Raw genomic sequence first — 18,593 nt, forward strand, 5'->3', positions numbered from 1 at the left:
TGTCCCGATATATCCTTCGCATCAGGCCTTCCTCAGGTTTGCGATACAGGATTCTCATTACCAATTTCAGACGTTGCCATTTGGGCTTTCCACGGCCCCGAGGATTTTCACCAAGGTCATGGCAGAAATGATGGTTCTCCTTCGCAAGCAAGGGGTTACAATTATCCCGTACTTGGACGATCTCCTGATAAAGGCGAGGTCCAAGGAACGGTTGCTGAGAAGTGTAAATTGTCGCTCTCGGTTCTGCGACAGCACGGTTGGGTGCTCAATTTGCCAAAATCTCAGTTGATTCCGACCACTCGGCTGCCTTTTCTGGGCATGATTATGGACACGGAATTACGGAGAGTATTTCTTCCAGAAGAAAAAGTTCTGGAACTGCAGACGATGGTCAGGGAACTTCTGAGGCCGACAAGTGTGTCAATCCATCACTGTACTCGGGTTCTGGGGAAAATGGTTGCGGCGTACGAAGCCATTCCGTTTGGCAGGTTTCATGCCCGGGTGTTTCAGTGGGACTTGCTGAGCAAATGGTCCGGGTCTCACCTGCACATGCACCCTTCCGGGTGTCTATCTCCCAGAGCCAGAATTTCTCTCCTATGGTGGCTACAAGGTTCTCACCTCCTAGGGGGACGCCGGTTCGGTATCCAGGATTGGGTACTTCTGACAACAGATGCAAGTCTCCGGGGCTGGGGCGCAGTCACCCAAGGAAGAAACTTCCAGGGGAAATGGTCGCTCCATGAAGCTTGTCTCCACATAAATGTTCTCGAGTTAAGAGCCATTTACAACGGCCTGCTACAAGCAAGAAGCCTTCTTCAGGGTCGACCTCTCCTGGTACAGTCAGACAACGTCACAGCGGTGGCTCATATAAACCGTCAAGGCGGAACAAGGAGCAGAGCGGCAATGGCAGAGGACACAAGAATCCTTCGCTGGGCGGAACAACACGTGAGCGCCCTGTCAGCAGTCTTCCTACCGGGAGTGGACAACTGGGAAGCAGATTTCCTCAGCAGACACGATCTCCATCCGGGAGAGTGGGCTCTTCACCAAGAGGTATTTGCAGAGGTGACAAAGCGTTGGGGAATTCCGTTGATCGACATGATGGCGTCTCGTCTCAACAAGAAGCTCCCGAGGTATTGTTCCAGGTCAAAGGACCCCCAAGCCAGTGCAGTGGACGCCCTGGTGTCTCCGTGGGTGTTCCAGTCGGTGTATGTGTTCCCTCCACTTCCTCTCATTCTAAAGGTACTGGGGATCATTCGACGAGCAAGGATTCAGGCGATTCTCGTCGTTCCAGATTGGCCAAGAAGGGCCTGGTACCCGGATCTTCAGGAATCACTGGTGGAAGATCCTTGGACGCTTCCTCTAAGAGAGGACCTGTTGTTGCAGGGTCCATGCGTGTTTCCAGACTTACCGCGGCTGCGTTTGACGGCATGGAAGTTGAGCGCCAGATCTTAGCTCGTAAGAGTATTCCCGGGGAGGTCATTCCCACTCTCATTAAGGCTAGGAAGGAGGTTACGGCGAAACATTATCACCGTATTTGGAGAAAGTATGTTTCCTGGTGTGAGTCTAAAATGGCTCCTGCAGAAGATTTTCACTTGGGTCGCTTTCTCCACTTTTTGCAGGCAGGTGTAGATGCAGGCCTGAAATTAGGCTCCATCAAAGTACAGATTTCGGCTTTGTCTATTTTCTTTCAAGAAGAATTAGCTGTCCTCCCAGAGGTGCAGACTTTTGTGAAAGGAGTAATGCATATCAATCCTCCGTTTGTGCCTCCTGTAGCTCCATGGGATCTTGATGTGGTCTTACAGTTTCTCATGTCTTCCTGGTTTGAACCTTTGCGTAAGGTTGAGTTGAAATTTCTCACTTAGAAGGTAGTCATGCTGTTGGCGCTGGCATCTGCCAGGCGAGTGTCAGAGTTGGCGGCCTTATCTCATAAGAGCCCGTACTTGATTTTTCACTCGGATAGGGCGGAAATGAGGACTCGTCAACAATTTCTGCCAAAGGTGGTTTCTTCATTTCACATTAACCAGCCTATTGTGGTGCCGGTGGCTACGGATGCTGTGACGGTTCCAAAGTCTCTGGATGTTGTGAGAGCGTTGAAGATCTACGTCACCAGAACAGCTGTTGCCAGGAAAACTGAGGCGCTGTTTGTCCTGTATGCTTCCAACAAGATTGGTCATCCTGCTTCAAAACAGACTATTGCACGCTGGATTTGTAGTACAATTCAGCAGGCTCATTCTTCGGCCGGGCTACCAGTGCCGAAGTCAGTAAAAGCCCATTCTACCAGGAAAGTGGGCGCATCTTGGGCGGCTGCCCGAGGCGTCTCAACTTTACAGCTTTGCCGAGCAGCTACTTGGTCGGGTTCAAACACTTTTGCTAAGTTCTATAAGTTTGATACCCTGGCTGATGAGGACCTTGCGTTTGCTCAGTCGGTGCTGCAGAGTCGTCCGCACTCTCCCGCCCGCTCTGGAGCTTTGGTATAAACCCCATGGTCCTTTAGGAGTCCCCAGCATCCTCTAGGACGTAAGAGAAAATAGGATTTTAGTACCTACCGGTAAATCCTTTTCTCCTAGTCCGTAGAGGATGCTGGGCGCCCATCCCAGTGCGGACTGTTACTTGCAGTGTTTTCTTGCTGGTTAAATTAGTTTATACACGGGTGGTGTATTTATTGTTTTCAGCTTGTTGCTGTTATTAATTCATACTGTTATCTGGTTTACTGTTACTCCGGTTGTACGGTATGTTTGTGATGTGGGCTGGTATGTTTGTAGCCCTTAGTTTAAACAAAAATCCTTTCCTCGAAATGTCCGTCTCTCCTGGGCACAGTTCCTATAACTGAGGTCTGGAGGAGGGGCATAGAGGGAGGAGCCAGTTCACACCCAGTTTAAGTCTTTTCAGTGTGCCCAAGCTCCTGCGGATCCCATCTATACCCCATGGTCCTTTTGGAGTCCCCAGCTTCCTCTGCGGACTAGGAGAAAAGGATTTACCGGTAGGTACTAAAATCCTATTTTTCCTCTAATGGGCAAAACCATGTGCAGTGCAGGTGGGGCAGATATAACATGTGCAGAGAGAGTTAGATTTGGGTGGGGTGTGTTCAAACTGGAATCTTAATTGCAGTGTAAAAATCAAGCAGCCAGTATTTACCCTGCACAGAAACAATATAACCCACCCAAATCTAACTCTTTCTCATACCTCCCAACATGACCCTCTCCAGGAGGGACAGAATGCTCTGCTCCTGGACTTCCCTCTTAATTTATGCTCTCTGCACATGGTATATCTGCCCCACCTGCATGGGGCCTAATTCAGATCTGATTACAGCAGCACATTTGTTCTGTAATGGGCAAAACCATGTACACTGCAGGTGTGGCAGATATAACATTTGCAGAGAGTTAGATTTGGGTGGGTTATTTTGTTTCTGTGCAGGGTAAATACTGGCTGCTTTATTTTTACACTGCACTTTAGATATCAGTTTGAACACACCCCACCCAAATCTAACTCTTTCTGCACATGTTATATCTGCAACACTTGCAGTGCACATGGGTGGTCATTCCGAGTTGTTAGCTCGTTGCCGATTTTCTCTATATTGCGATTAGTCGCTTACTGCGCATGCGCAAGGTTCGCAGAGCGCATGCGCTTAGTTATTTTACACAAAAGTAAGGTATTTTACTCACGGCATAACGAGGATTTTTCATCGTTCTGGTGATCGGAGTGTGATTGACAGGAAGTGGGTGTTTCTGGGCGGAAACTGTCCGTTTTCTGGGCGTGTGCGAAAAAACGCTGGCGTTTCTGGGAAAAACGCGGGAGTGTCTGAAGAAACGGGGGAGTGTCTGGGCGAACGCTGGGTGTGTTTGTGACGTCAAACCAGGAACGAAACTGACTGAACTGATCGCAATGGCTGAGTAAGTCTGGAGCTACTCAGAAACTGCTAAGAATTTTCTATTCGCAATTCTGCTAAGCTAAGATACACTCCCAGAGGGCGGCGGCTTAGCGTGTGCAATGCTGCTAAAAGCAGCTAGCGAGCGAACAACTCGGAATGAGGGCCATGGTTTTGCCCATTAGAGAACAAATTTGCTGCTGCGATCAGGTCTGAATTAGGCGCATGGTTTTGCCCATTAGAGGAAAATGTTGTTGGAATTAGGCCCACACTGCAATGACAGATAGTTGCTGATACTGCATCAAGACAGAGTCTTGCAGCTCTGAATCAGTCCGTAGTGTTCTAACACTGAGCTGCACACACTTACCAAACAGATAGCTGCTGATACTGCACATAGGGGGGTATCCAATTACCTGCTTAGTTTTTTTGTTTACCACCCTATCCAATTAGGTCCCATGATAAACACCCATTTTTTATGAAAAAATGTATAGGTCCAGGTGAAAAGCTGCGGACCTATGTATTTTTGCGGCACTAGAGGGCAGAGCACTTATCTATGCTTTGCGTGCCTATGGCACGCGAAGCATAATCCCCGATAAGTGGCAGCATTGGGGGGAGGAGTGCACCGCATCAGGGCTAATTAAATAGCCCCGGCGAACCAGTTATCCAAGGTAAATTACTGCGGCAATTGGATGCCCCCCCCCCCAAGACAGACACACTTGCTACAGTTTGATCCCCTTTTCTGATCCCAAACTTTAAACAAAAAGAGTGGGATTTCTTTGAACAAAAGGTGGTTTTGAAAGCAAACGCCATCCTTTCTATCTCTCTGCTTCAAACAATACAGTGCCAGAGTCTACTCACTTGTGCCACTGGCTAGAGAGGAGTGGCCCCGGACAGGGACTGCACACAGGCCCCATCCTCCCTTTATATGCCCCGTATAATCGTCATTGACATTGTCGACACTCATAATATCGACTGTTGTCGACAGGATGTTGATGTAGTTAACATGTCAGCATCATAAATTACGACACCTGGCATTACGCTTAGGGTCGTCGACCTATATCTATAATGGGTGCAGGGTGTGCGGTGCACATGGGCCTCTTGGTCCAGGAGGTCCCCCACACCGCACACCCTGCACCTATATATTATTCTTACCTCTACGGAGTCTGGGGCTGGTGCAGCAGAATACACAGGGAAAGTGGCACAGCCACCATTTTCCCCAAGATGTGCACATGCGCATTAGAGAAATCACATGGAACATGGCCCCTCTTTTCTTAAAATGCCATTAGCTAGGGTTAAGGGTGGGTTAGACTTACCTTAAAAATACACAGTGTCAACTATATGACCATATCAACATGTCATCAGTGCCGACATGGTAAATGTCAAATTTTGAACTTGCTGACATGTTCATGGTTGATATGACATTATGATTGCCGACACTGAATGTTGACCTAATATACTGAAGCCATCGGATATGCGCTGCCTTGCTCAGAAATGAAAACTCCCTGAAAATAATTTTTCATATTTAAGAGTCGGTTTCACCTAAATCCTCCCGATGCTTATCTCCAAGTTAGCAGTGAGTCCCAATCCTCACATCTCCAGGAGTCATGGCATCCTGATGGGGTCCGGCTGCCTCAGTATGAGGCCTACAGTATGCTTGTCTCGTTACTTGTTTTCATAAAATGGATTTGTATTTTGCAATTAAAGCTACAAGAATTTGTAACCGGAGACTGTCAGGTAATGGGGTGATTGTAATAACCTGCAAGTTACAAGTACTATCAAGTTTTGTTCCATTTAGCTCCTAGATTTTAACCGACAGTAATTTAAAAGGCAAAACCAACCACGCTAGCGGCTCAATCACCAAAAACACGTGGGTGCCTGCAATTCACAGACTATTACATTTATCCCTATGTCTATCAATGTTTACGTGGGCAGTAATTGTTTTTCTCTGTACATTTGTCTTTTAAATGACCTTTCTGCAGCTTATCCATTCACATACAGAGCTATATTATTACTGTAATGCTAGAAAATAATTACATCTCTGCTGTTAAATGAGTGCGTTGTAGGCGACTCATTAAATGACTGCAATGGTCAACTGTTTTCTGTTTTTTTTTTCTTCTTTATATACTGTAGTGTCTTGGTATTTAAATCGTTTCATTATCATCTTTCAGTCCTGTGTAGATTGCATTAGAAGTTTACCACTAATTACCCACCCGGAGGTGTTTGGCCTCCACGAGAACGCTGACATCACCAAAGACAACCAAGAAACGAATCAGTTATTTGATGGTGTCCTTCTTACTCTACCCAGGCAAACGGCTGGGAGCGGCAGATCCTCCCAGGTAAAAGCACATTTCATTGGATATAATGACATATGTTCTATGGCAACTCTGATGTGGCCAGTTGCAGCACATTGTTAATAATAAGCCAAATTGCCTCCAAATCGTTGCACCTGTGGACTAAAAACGACTGTCAGTAGCCGTCGGTATCCGGGCTCCAGGTCGACACACCTTATGTCGACACCAATTGGTCGATACACCTTAGGCCGACACCTGCAATAGGTTGACATAGACAAAAGGTCGACATGGAAAAAGGTCAACATGAGTTTTTCACTTTTTTAATTGTTTTAACTTTTTCATACTTTATATGGATGGATGGACTATAATTGAGAACGGTAACCTTGCCCGAAGTTCACTCGCCATGTGAGGGGACACGGTGCACTAACTGGGGTTCCCGGTCACTCTACGGAGAAAATGACACAAAAACTCATGTCGACCTATTTCAGGTGTCGACCTAAGTAGCGTCGGCCAATTGGTGTCGACATAAGGTGTGTCGACCTGTTTGGTGTGGACCTGGAGTCCCATACCTATAGACATCATCATCTAATTACGGTAGACCAGGTGTTCATAAGAACTTGCATTAAATCTAGATAGCCAATAATATCAACAATGAAGAAAAAGAAATCAGATTAACGGGTGCACTCATTTCCTTCCACAAAGTAACATTTCAATTCTCTTTATGTATTTAAAACTTTCATTTTTATTGATTTTACATTAAAATGGTTTAGAAGGTATCAGTACCCAAATAAAACTTGCTTATTTTAAGAACTATTCCACTTGGTGTATCATATATTAGAGCAGTACATTCCAACTATTTGATAAATAAAGACCAGACACAGGTAGCGAGCCTTGATTTTAAATGTCACTTTATTAAGCACTTTATTCCCTATACACGATAAGTGTTTTTCTGTAGCATTGTATAGTCTTTATTTCGTGATTGGGCATCTTTTAACTGATATTATAAAGGTTCTTTTTTAATTATCTTATGTGCGCCGACAAAGAGACATTCTTTTTCTCTTTTATTCTGTATCATATATTACCCTATAATAGGTTTATATAAAGTGAAGTATAAGCAGGCTGAGTAGTTACAGTAGTAGCAAAAAGATGTAACAAATGTATGTTCAGTTGGGTCGTGTGGCTACAAATGATACATTAGTTTCTTCTCAAACTGACAACGCAGTGGGGGTTATTATTGGAGACAGTGGTGTGTTTTTTCACTATAGTCTCTTAATAGCCACAGAATGTTAGATGGATTTCATTATCATTTGATAGCACAGCATTTGGGAAGACATCATTCTGTGTTTAATACAGGTTGAGTATCCCTTATCCAAAATGCTTGGGACCAGAGGTATTTTGGATATCGGATTTTTCCGTATTTTGGAATAATTGCATACCATAATGAGATATCATGGTGAATGGACCTAAATCTAAGCACAGAATGCATTTATGTTTTATATACACCTTATACACACAGACTGAAGGTAATTTTAGCCAATATTTTTAATAACTGTGTGTATTAAACAAAGTTTGTGTACATTGAGCCATCAAAAAACAAAAGTTTCACTATCTCACTCTCACTCAAAAAGTCTGTATTTCGGAATATTCCGTAATTCGGATATTTGGATATGGGATACTCAACCTGTAATATAAACATTTTACATTTTCTCTTATTGTCCTAAAAGGACATTAAATAAGATTCTATATGATACAGTATATTCTATGACCGGTTTATTCACATTAGTGTCATCCGATACATATAATATATAGAGGCCAGGTTTAGTGATCAGTACCTCATTAAACATAACATTCAGAGTATATGGCTTGCTAAATCATATACAATGTACATAGGGGGTCATTCCGAGTTGTTCGCTCGGTAAAAATCTTCGCATCGCAGCGAATTTACGCTTAATGCGCATGCGCAATGTCCGCACTGCGACTGCGCCAAGTAAATTTGCTATGCAGTTAGGAATTTTACTCACGGCTTTTTCATCGTTCTGGCGATCGTAATGTGATTGACAGCAAATGGGTGTTACTGGGCGGAAACAGGCCGTTTTATGGGCGTGTGGGAAAAAACGCTACCGTTTCCGGGAAAAACGCAGGAGTGGCCGGAGAAACGGGGGAGTGTCTGGGCGAACGCTGGGTGTGTTTCTGACGTCAAACCAGGAACGACAAGCACTGAAATGATTGCAGATGCCAAGTAAGTCTGGAGCTACTCAGAAACTGCTACGAGGTGTGTAATCGCAATATTGCGAATACATCGTTCGCAATTTTAAGATGCTAAGATTCACTCCCAGTAGGCGGCGGCTTAGCATGAGCAAATCTGCTAATCATGCTAATTTTACTCACGGCTTTTTCATCGTTCTGGCGATCGTAATGTGATTGACAGGAAATGGGTGTTACTGGGCGGAAACAGGCCGTTTTATGGGCGTGTGGGAAAAACGCTACCGTTTCCGGGAAAAACGCAGGAGTGGCCGGAGAAACGGGGGAGTGTCTGGGCGAACGCTGGGTGTGTTTGTGACGTCAAACCAGGAACGACAAGCACTGAAATGATCGCAGATGCCGAGTAAGTCTGGAGCTACTCAGAAACTGCTACGAGGTGTGTAATCGCAATATTGCGAATACATCGTTCGCAATTTTAAGATGCTAAGATTCACTCCCAGTAGGCGGCGGCTTAGCATGAGCAAATCTGCTAAAATCCGCTTGCGAGCGAACAACTCGGAATGACCCCCATAGATACATGTCAACTAAATATTGTTGTATTGTATATGGAGATTTTGTTATTTATAATGAGGATTAGATCTCTCTTGTTATACTAATCTCACTTTATTGAGAGTATATTTGCATGGAATTTTATTAGTCAATCTGATATCTCATAAATAAGCCACTTTAAATAATATCACGTTTGTATTTGTTAAGCCCAATTGCTTAATTGTCATATGAGGTTATATAAGTTGATACTGCAAAGAGTTTGTGTATAGCATGAGAACCTGGCTCCATATAAATATATTTAAATTGAGTTATTAACATAAGAAAGTTTCATACGGGTATTAATAACTTCTAAACCATTTAATGTAAAATCAATAACAATTAAAGTACATAAAGAGAATTGAAATGTTAGTTTGTGGAAGGTAATGAGTGCACTCGATTCTAACTGATTCCTTTTTCTTCCTTGTTTCTTTTTTTTTTCACCATTAAATCTTTATTAAAAAATGGGGCAGTAAGACACATATGGAGGAAAAGAGGGGGGCAGGTCATCCAAAAGCATCAAACAAGTACAATAAATTATTCATGGGAAGCAAGATTCTTGTTGTTTCTATGTGTATATTGAATCAGTAGCACCATGATAGTGTTCCAGATATGGAAACACCAACCATACGAATGAATAATATTAATAGAAATCAATAATTCCCTTGAGATTAATGAATATCTAATATATTCTTAGTGCAGGATTCCTTCTTAAGCTAAAGGCCAATAATATCAGTCTGCCTCTATGTACATGCATCAGGCGACACAAATTGTCCAAGTTATTGGGCATATGAGTGGGCAAATTAGGTAATTGCCCAGCAACAAGATCTATCCATATAGCTTTACTGATGTACTGAAAGTCAATTGGAGTACGCACTTTGCGATCACTCGGCTGATTGGGTAAAAGGCTCCCAATCAGCCGAGGGAGCCCAGCTTGACCCCTGTGACCCCCTTAAACACTGAGCTAGAAATAGCTCAGTGTGTACATTCAGCTATGGGATCAGGAGACTGTGCTGCACATATGAGGGGTAATTCAGACCTGTGTTTTTGCACAGCGGGAGAACAGGTCTGAACTGCGCATATGTATGCATCACAATGCGCAATCGCGACGGTCTGCAGCGACGGGGAGCGCTGGGCAGCGACGGGATGTGCAAAAAATCCCATTGCACCGGCAAATGCAAGGAGATTGACAGGAAGAGGGCGTTTGTGGGTGGCAACTGAACGTTTTTGAGGAGTGTCCAGAAAAACGCAGGAGGGACCAGGCGTTTGGAGGGAGGGTTTCTGACGTCAGCTCCGGCTCCCATCATCGCTCTGGAAGAGTGAGTCCTGGGCTGCGCAGAGACTGCACAAAATTAGTTTGTGCAGTCTCTCCAACACATCCGAAGGCACACATACACAGCGATTTCCCCCTCCCCCTGTAGGCGGTGAATACCTGATCGCAGGGATGCAAAAAACGCACCCTAGCAATCAGGTCTGAATTACCCCCATGATGCGAACTCCTGATCTGACAGTTGCAGCAGTCTTGCAGGAGTATAAAAATAGCTATGTGTCACACATAGCTATTTTCATATACATATGCGTCAGGGTGACACCCACTTTTTATCACACAACCTTCTTGACAGCAGGGAAGGTGTGTCATCCATCACCCCTGAGGCAGCACACACTGATGAACAGCACACATAAGGGGAAGGACACATTTTTATTTATAGTATTGCAGGAGTGTTGTAAGCCATTTTTCAGCAAATGGTCCTGCATACACACCTATACAATCGTTGGCCAATTAACTGATACCTGGTGATTGGCCCAAGAATTATATAGGTGTGTAACCAGCATTAGGAACTTGTGACTTTGCTTCCTCCAAAGTATGGCACCGTGGTCACAAGATGATAAACTGACTCCTTTCCGTAAAAGCACACAGTTCCTGCACCAAAGCTGTTGCTTACCAGTAGCTACTGTTATGATGCCTCATGAAGTTGTTTTTACTCTGCATATAGTGACAGCAAATAAAGTGTTATATCAGAAGGGTCATTTATGAATAAAACAAATGTGTATACTAAAAATGATTGTTTATGTGAATGAGGGCCTACTGGTCTGATCAGCCCCTTTCTAAGTATATGCTCACTTCCCAGTCTTTGGGAGCACCTTGTAAACTCAATCTTCTCCTAGATTTTATGTTGGCGGGTGGGTGCTATGGAAAATGTGCAGAGAGAAAACATCACGCTTAACATCACCCCCTTTATCTCTAAAATATTACTGATGGTTTAAATAAACATAACAATGATGGAACATCCTAACATTCATATGATTGGAGTTTATCATTGTAGTGATCAAAGTGCAACTGGACAGAGCACATTGTGTCGCACAATAAGTATGGTACTGTGTATGAGACCATACGGCTACTTCATATTTATTTCCAGATTTACAGTGGTTCATGTCAATGTGAGTCCTCTCCTCTTCCACTGTGTCTTATACTAACTACACCAAAGCTCCTAAGCCAGTGGTTCACAAACTTTTTTGAATCACAGCGCCCTAGAGCATCAGAATTTTTTTTCATGGCACCTATAGGCCAAAAGTTTTTTATTGAGAGATTTAGAAAGAAATATTAAATGAAGTAAATTGTGTGTATATGTCATCCTTAGGGTCAGTTGTGTGGTGAGGGACAAGATTTGCTTTTGTTTGTCCACATATTTTATAACTGACAGTCACCAGCACTGGTTTTGCCTATTACATTGACCATGACTAATTTGAATTGGTCCTGGAACACCAATCCAAGGAACTCCTGCAAGTGTCCCGAGGCGCCCCAGGGGCAGATGTATTAAGCCTGGAGAAGGCATAAGGAAGTGATAAACCAGTGATAAGTGCAAGGTGATAACGCACCAGCCAATCAGATCCTAACTGTTAATTTACATATTGGAGCTGATTGGCTGATGCGTTATCACCTTGTGTTTATCACTTCCTTATGCCTTCTCCAGGTTAATACATGAGCGTTATTCAGGATGAGCTGTAAGCACATTTTGTGGCTTTCTTTGCAGCTTGTTTTTCTTTTTTAGTGTGTGTATGTTTGTATTTTCGTTAAGTGCGTCTTTTTTCAGATGTGCGATAGACGTGTGACCATGGTGCTAGGACTGAGGCTGCAATGGGTTTGCAGATGCATTCCAGTAGACATGCAAGCCCCGGCCAGAGTACAGTGAGGAGGGCCCAGGATGTAATTGCGAGATGCATCCAAATTGGCCGTTCAAAAGTCGCAAATGTAGGTGTCTGGAGGGGTCAGGGCTGCGGATGCTGTAATCCTGCTGGTGGTGTAACACTGATGATGATGACTGCACGGGCGTGGTTCGTTTTATCGACAGTATCTAGGTCGACAATGTTTAGGTCGACCACTATAGGTCGACAGTCACTAGGTCGACATGGATGGAAGGTCGACAGGGTTTCTAGGTCGACATGTGCTAGGTCGACAGGTCTAAAGGTCGACATGAGGTTTTTTTTGGGGGGGGTTTGGTGTCGTTTTCTTCGTAAAGTGACCGGGATCCCAAATTAGTGCACCGCGTCCCCTCGCATGGCTCGCTTCGCTCGCCATGCTTCGGGCATGGTGCCTTCGCTCTGCTACTGCTTCGCTCGGCACACTTTACCGTTCCAATCGTAGTCCACGTGGATCGTTAAGTATGAAAAAAAATAAAAAAATAAAAAAAATGTGAAAAACTCATGTCGACCTTTAGACCTGTCGACCTAGCACATGTCGACCTAGAAACCCTGTCGACCTTCTATCCATGTCGACCTAGTGACTGTCGACCTATAGTGGTTGACCTAAACATTGTCGACCTAGAAACTGTCGATCTTCAGACCGGATCCCGACTGCACTTGGGTACTTATTTTCTGCTCTCTCATTGCCATTAACTGTGCGGTGTTTCCATTGTGTAGTGATTTTTTTTTAACATTGTGCGAACTCACAGTGAAGCCACGCCTCCAGTCATATTCCAGCTGCATCTGACATGGGTACATGAAGGGGAGGAGCCTCGGCTGAAAGACCAATCATGAAATAACTTTTTTTCAGATGCATTTTGCTGCTGATTGTGAAACTGATAACGGACCCTTGTGCTGATTACAATAAAGCATCATCTGCATTATTTACATAGAACAAAGTATATTGAACTATTCCTATCTATCATACATAGCTATGACCATCAACTGCTGCAAACTGCACTGCAGATGGTGATTGCGTTATGACACTTTAATGACAGTTATTGATGGAACTCAGGCAGAAAAGGCTGAGAGGCACCTTTATTATTTCACTCTCCTATAATTGCTCTTCTGTACTGTCAGCAAGTGCACTGTATTTCATCCCCTTCCTCCTTTATAGCCAATTCATCTCTCCTCACCACTCCATCTAACCTCCCCCTCCCTGTCCCATGTCTCCTATACTCCTTCCCGAGCTCCATATCTACGATTTACTGACCTCTGTATAGTTGGATTGTTTGTGAGATGAAAGGGAAAATAAAGGAGAAGCTGTTGATAGTGATATGTAAGTCAGTATTGAGGCTGCTCTGCTTTCTGATTGCATAACAGCTGTGCACTGGTGCTGTATATGTTCTGTAATGCTGGAGATTACTGTGGAACAGGGGTTCTAAACTCCAGTCCTCAGTACCCTCAACAGGTCATGTTTATGGATTTCTTTAATCATGCACAGTTGAGTTCATCTATTTTACTGGGTCAGTAATTATCCCACCTGCTTCTGCAACCAAATATCCTCAAAATACAAGCTGTTGGGTTTACTTGGGCGTTGGTATGCTGCCGGGATCCCAGCGTCGGTAAGCTGACCGGCGGTCAGGAGACCGCCGGTCAGCCGTACTACACCCAGATGAACACATGGACTGTTGCTGCACAATCAGAGGAGGTTTTAGCAGAGGTCCCACGTGGGAGCTGGTTGACATACCTAGGTGACCCCTATTCAAGCATAAAGATCTCAAACCAAAATGTCCAGCTAGGCATTTATAGTGTATTACACAGATGTCAATAATATATGGAATAACACAGAGCCGTAACTACGTGTGTGCCAGGTGTGCCTGGCACACAGCGCAGTCGCCTTGGGGGCGCAACTGGCCGCATCCCCGTTAATTTACTCAGCGGCATTGTAATGAGTCAAACTGACTCATTACAAGCCGCCAGAGAGGAGCAGCAGCGCTGGAGGCAGGAGAGAAGGACATGGAGGGAGGGGGACTCGGGAGCCGCAGCAGCGCACTAATTGGTGGTGGCGCCGCTCAGAGCCGCCCCTCTCATTCCACTGTGCGGCTGTGCACCCCCTCCCTCTCCCCCAGTACCAGCAGCATCGTCAATGGTCCCCACAAATTCGGATTGTGCAGCGCCAAAATGGGGATTGTGTGTGCGGGAGCCGGGCAGAGGAGATCCGGAGGCAGCGGCAGCAGAAGAGCCAGGAGGAGGGGAGGTAAAAAATAGACAGGGCTATTGCAGATTACCGGCTGGGGTGGATGCGGGCGGCACTGCGCATTTATCGTCTCACCCTGCACTCTAACCTTCCTTACATGCCATGACTGATGATCACAGTGAGGAGTGAGGGGGCCAGTGTACTGTATACCTGTGTGAGGAGGAAAGTGTTAGCAAGCAGCACTGGCTGCCCCGGACCCTGACTGCTGTATAGAGAATGAATCCCTGTGTTTTATATATATATATATATATATATATATATATATATATAGAACGAGGATGCGGCACTCAAGGCTTAAGAAATCCACAGCATACAAGCTTCTGCTTAGCAACGTTTTAGTAGACACACCTACTGTCGTCAGGCTTTATTATCAGATTAAAACAAAGTACATACCTTTATAGTAAAGTAAAGTAAACTATAAAGGTATGTACTTTGTTTTAATCTGATAATAAAGCCTGACGACAGTAGGTGTGTCTACTGAAACGTTGCTAAGCAGAAGCTTGTATGCTGTGGATTTCTTAAGCCTTGAGTGCCGCATCCTCGTTCTATGTATTTACTTACCTATGAAGGCACCGGCTGCAGTTAAGTGTTTGCTTCAGGAGTGCCAAACACTGCCTATTCTATATATATATATATATATATATATATATATATATATATGTTCCAGTGATAAATCAGTTGCGCCTTCAGTGCTTGTGAATAGTTCATTACAAATCCTTAGATAACAATTAAAATATGCGTACCAGACATACGTAGAACAGTTGCCTTTATATAGAGTGTCTTTGTATCAAGGTGACCCTTATTCGTACTGACTCTCCGCTTCAATCCGTCCAGGTGTTGGTGTGGAGTTTGTACGTATATGCAAGACAATGTATCAGTAAGCTGCTCTTGAAAGTGACATAGTGCTACTTTGTGCAATAATTGCAATGAAAGTGAATATGTGCAAAAAAAGTGCTTGAGTGCTTTTTATGAATAAGCAAAATATGAATAATGTAAATGCAAATACAGTATATTGCTGAAAGTGTGCTAGTCTCCTTTTTTAGGTAATGTGCTTAAGTACCATTTATTAAGGGTGCAACACCATATCTCTAAGTGATTCAAAAGAGATCAGAAGATATTTAAATGAAGCACTTACATACAAAACTGCACTATACTGGATGGTGCTTTCGTCATTCCATCAGACTTATGTGCCTTAAAAGAATCAAAGCTCCCACATGGGAAGGAAAAGCCTCTGATAGTGTAGTATAATTTAAAAAATGATTTAATAATACACACAATGACAGAAATCATATAGGTGGACTCGTACAATTTAAAAAAAAAAAACATATGAGCTTATCTGTTATTCCTCAAACAGGAGCGGAGTGCACTGGGGGAGAGGGAGGGGGTGCACAGCCGCACAGTGGAAGGAGAGGGACGGCTGTGAGCGGCGACACCACCAATTAGTGCGCTGCTGCGGCTTTCGAGTCCCCCTCCCTCCATGTCCTTCTCTCCTGCCTCCGGCGCTGCTGCTCCTCTCTGGCGGCTTGTAATGAGTCAGTTTGACTCATTACAATGCCGCTGAGTAAATTAACAGGGATGCGGCCAGTTGCGCCCCCAGGGCGACTGCGCTGTATGTCAGGCACACCTTGATACAAAGACACTCTATATAAAGGCAACTGTTCTACGTATGTCTGGTACGCATATTTTAATTGTTATCTAAGGATTTGTAATGAACTATTCACAAGCACTGAAGGCGCAACTGATTTATCACTAGAACATTTTTTAAAACAAGTTCCTTTGGGAATTGGACTTTTTAGAAATCTGGTTGCGACACCATTATAATTGGGAGTGTTCACTAATTTATGTATTGTTTGTCTCACTGTTATTCAATTTTCTCTAACGTCCTAAGTGGATGCTGGGACTCCGTAAGGACCATGGGGAATAGCGGCTCCGCAGGAGACTGGGCACAACTAAAAGAAAGCTTTAGACTACTGGTGTGCACTGGCTCCTCCCACTATGACCCCCCTCCAGACTTCAGTTAGATTCTTGTGCCCGGCTGAGCTGGATGCACACTAGGGGCTCTCCTGAGCTCCTAGAAAGAAAGTATATTTAGGTTTTTTATTTTACAGTGAGATCTGCTGGCAACAGACTCACTGCAGCGAGGGACTAAGGGGAGAAGAAGCGAACCTACCTAACAGGTGGTAGTTTGGGCTTCTTAGGCTACTGGACACCATTAGCTCCAGAGGGATCGACCGCAGGACCCGACCTTGATGTTCGTTCCCGGAGCTGCGCCGCCGTCCCCCTTACAGAGCCAGAAGCATGAAGAGGTCCGGAAAATCGGCGGCAGAAGACTTCGGTCTTCACCAAGGTAGCGCACAGCACTGCAGCTGTGCGCCATTGCTCCTCATGTACACCTAACACTCCGGTCACTGATGGGTGCAGGGTGCTGGGGGGGGGCGCCCTGAGGGCAATATTACACACCTTGGCTGGCAAATATACACCATATATAGTCCCAGCGGCTATATAGGTGTAAATTAATACCCCTGCCAGAGTTTCAAAAACGCGGGATAAGTCTGCCGAAAAAGGGGCGGGGCTAACTCCCTCAGCACACTGGCGCCATTTTTCCCTCACAGCTCCGCTGGAAGGAAGCTCCCTGGATCTCCCCTGCAGTCTACACCTACAGAAGGGTAAAAAAGAGAGGGGGGGGCACTAAATTTAGACGCAGTATATATATATATAGCAGCTATAAGGGGATATAATTCAGTTAGTCCCTGTATTATATAGCGCTCTGGTGTGTGCTGGCATACTCTCTCTCTGTCTCCCCAAAGGGCTTTGTGGGGTCCTGTCCTTTGTCAGAGCATTCCCTGTGTGTATGCGGTGTGTCGGTACGACTGTGTCGACATGTTTGATGAGGAGGCTTATGTGGAGGCGGAGCAGATGCCTGTAAATGTGATGTCACCCCCTGCGGGGTCGACACCTGAGTGGATGGTGCTGTGGAAGGAATTACGCGACAGTGCATAAAAGGTTTGACGACATACCAAATGTGGGACAGCCGGCTTCTCAGCCTGTGCCTGCCCAGGCGTCTCAAAAGCCATCAGGGGCTCTAAAACGCCCGCTACCTCAGATGGCAGACACAGATGTCGACACGGATACTGACTCCAGTGTCGACGACGATGAGACTAATGTAACTTCCAGTAGGGCCACACGTTACATGATTGAGGCAATGAAAAATGTGTTGCACATTTCTGATGTTACCCTCGGTACCACAAAAAAGGGTATTATGTTTGGAGAGAAATAAAACTACCAGTAGCTTTTCCTCCATCTGAAGAGTTAAATGAAGTGTGTCAAGAAGCGTGGGCTTCCCCTGATAAGAAACTGGTAATTTCTAAGAGGTTACTAATGGCGTACCCTTTCCCGCCAGAGGATAGGTCACGTTGGGAAACATCCCCTAGGGTGGATAAAGCGCTCACACGCTTGTCAAAGAAGGTGGCACTACCGTCTCCGGATACGGCTGCCCTGAAGGAATCTGCTGATAGAAAGCAGGAGGCTATCCTGAAGTCTATATATACACACACAGGTGTTATACTGAGACCAGCTATTGCTTCAGCATGGATGTGCAGTGCTGCAGCTGCGTGGTCAGATTCCCTGTCGGAAAATATTGATACCCTAGACAGGGACACTATATTGCTAACCGTAGAGCATATTAAAGACGCACTTTTATACATGAGGGATGCACAGAGGGATATTTGCCGGCTGGCATCTAAAATAAGTGCAATGTCCATTTCTGCCAGGAGAGGGTTATGGACTCGGCAGTGGACAGGAGATGCAGATTCTAAAAGGCACATGGAAGTTCTGCCTTATAAGGGTGAGGAGTTGTTCGGGGATGGTCTCTCGGACCTCGTTTCCACAGCAACAGCTGGGAAGTCTACATTTTTACCCCATGTTCCCTCACAGCCAAAGAAAGCACCGTATTATCAGGTACAGTCCTTTCGGCCCAATAGGGGCAAGCGGGTTAGGGGCGCGTCCTTTCTGCCCAGAGGCAGAGGTAGAGGGAAAAAGCTGCAGCATACAGCCAGTTCCCAGGAGCAATAGTCCTCCCCCGCTTCCTCTAAGTCCACAGCATGTCGCTGGGGCTCCACAGGCGGAGCCAATTACGGTGGGGGCCCGTCTCAAATATTTCAGCAATCAGTGGCCTTGCTCACGGGTGGATCCCTGGATCCTTCAAGTGGTATCTCAG

The 18,593-nt window shown here is 45.0% G+C and overlaps 1 protein-coding gene across 2 annotated transcripts in view; it reads left to right on the forward strand.

Moving 5' to 3' along the window:
* The window catches only part of DNAH3 (dynein axonemal heavy chain 3), a 952,415-nt gene that overhangs the window by 907,934 nt on the left and 25,888 nt on the right, over positions 1-18,593 (forward strand). For both annotated transcript variants that reach the window (XM_063934423.1, XM_063934424.1), the window contains one exon: positions 6,028-6,195. In XM_063934423.1, coding sequence (XP_063790493.1) covers positions 6,028-6,195 — 168 coding nt within the window. The remainder of the gene's footprint in view (positions 1-6,027; positions 6,196-18,593) is intronic.

Source organism: Pseudophryne corroboree, chromosome 7, assembly GCF_028390025.1.
Source record: "Pseudophryne corroboree isolate aPseCor3 chromosome 7, aPseCor3.hap2, whole genome shotgun sequence".
Lineage (NCBI taxonomy): Eukaryota > Metazoa > Chordata > Amphibia > Anura > Myobatrachidae > Pseudophryne > Pseudophryne corroboree.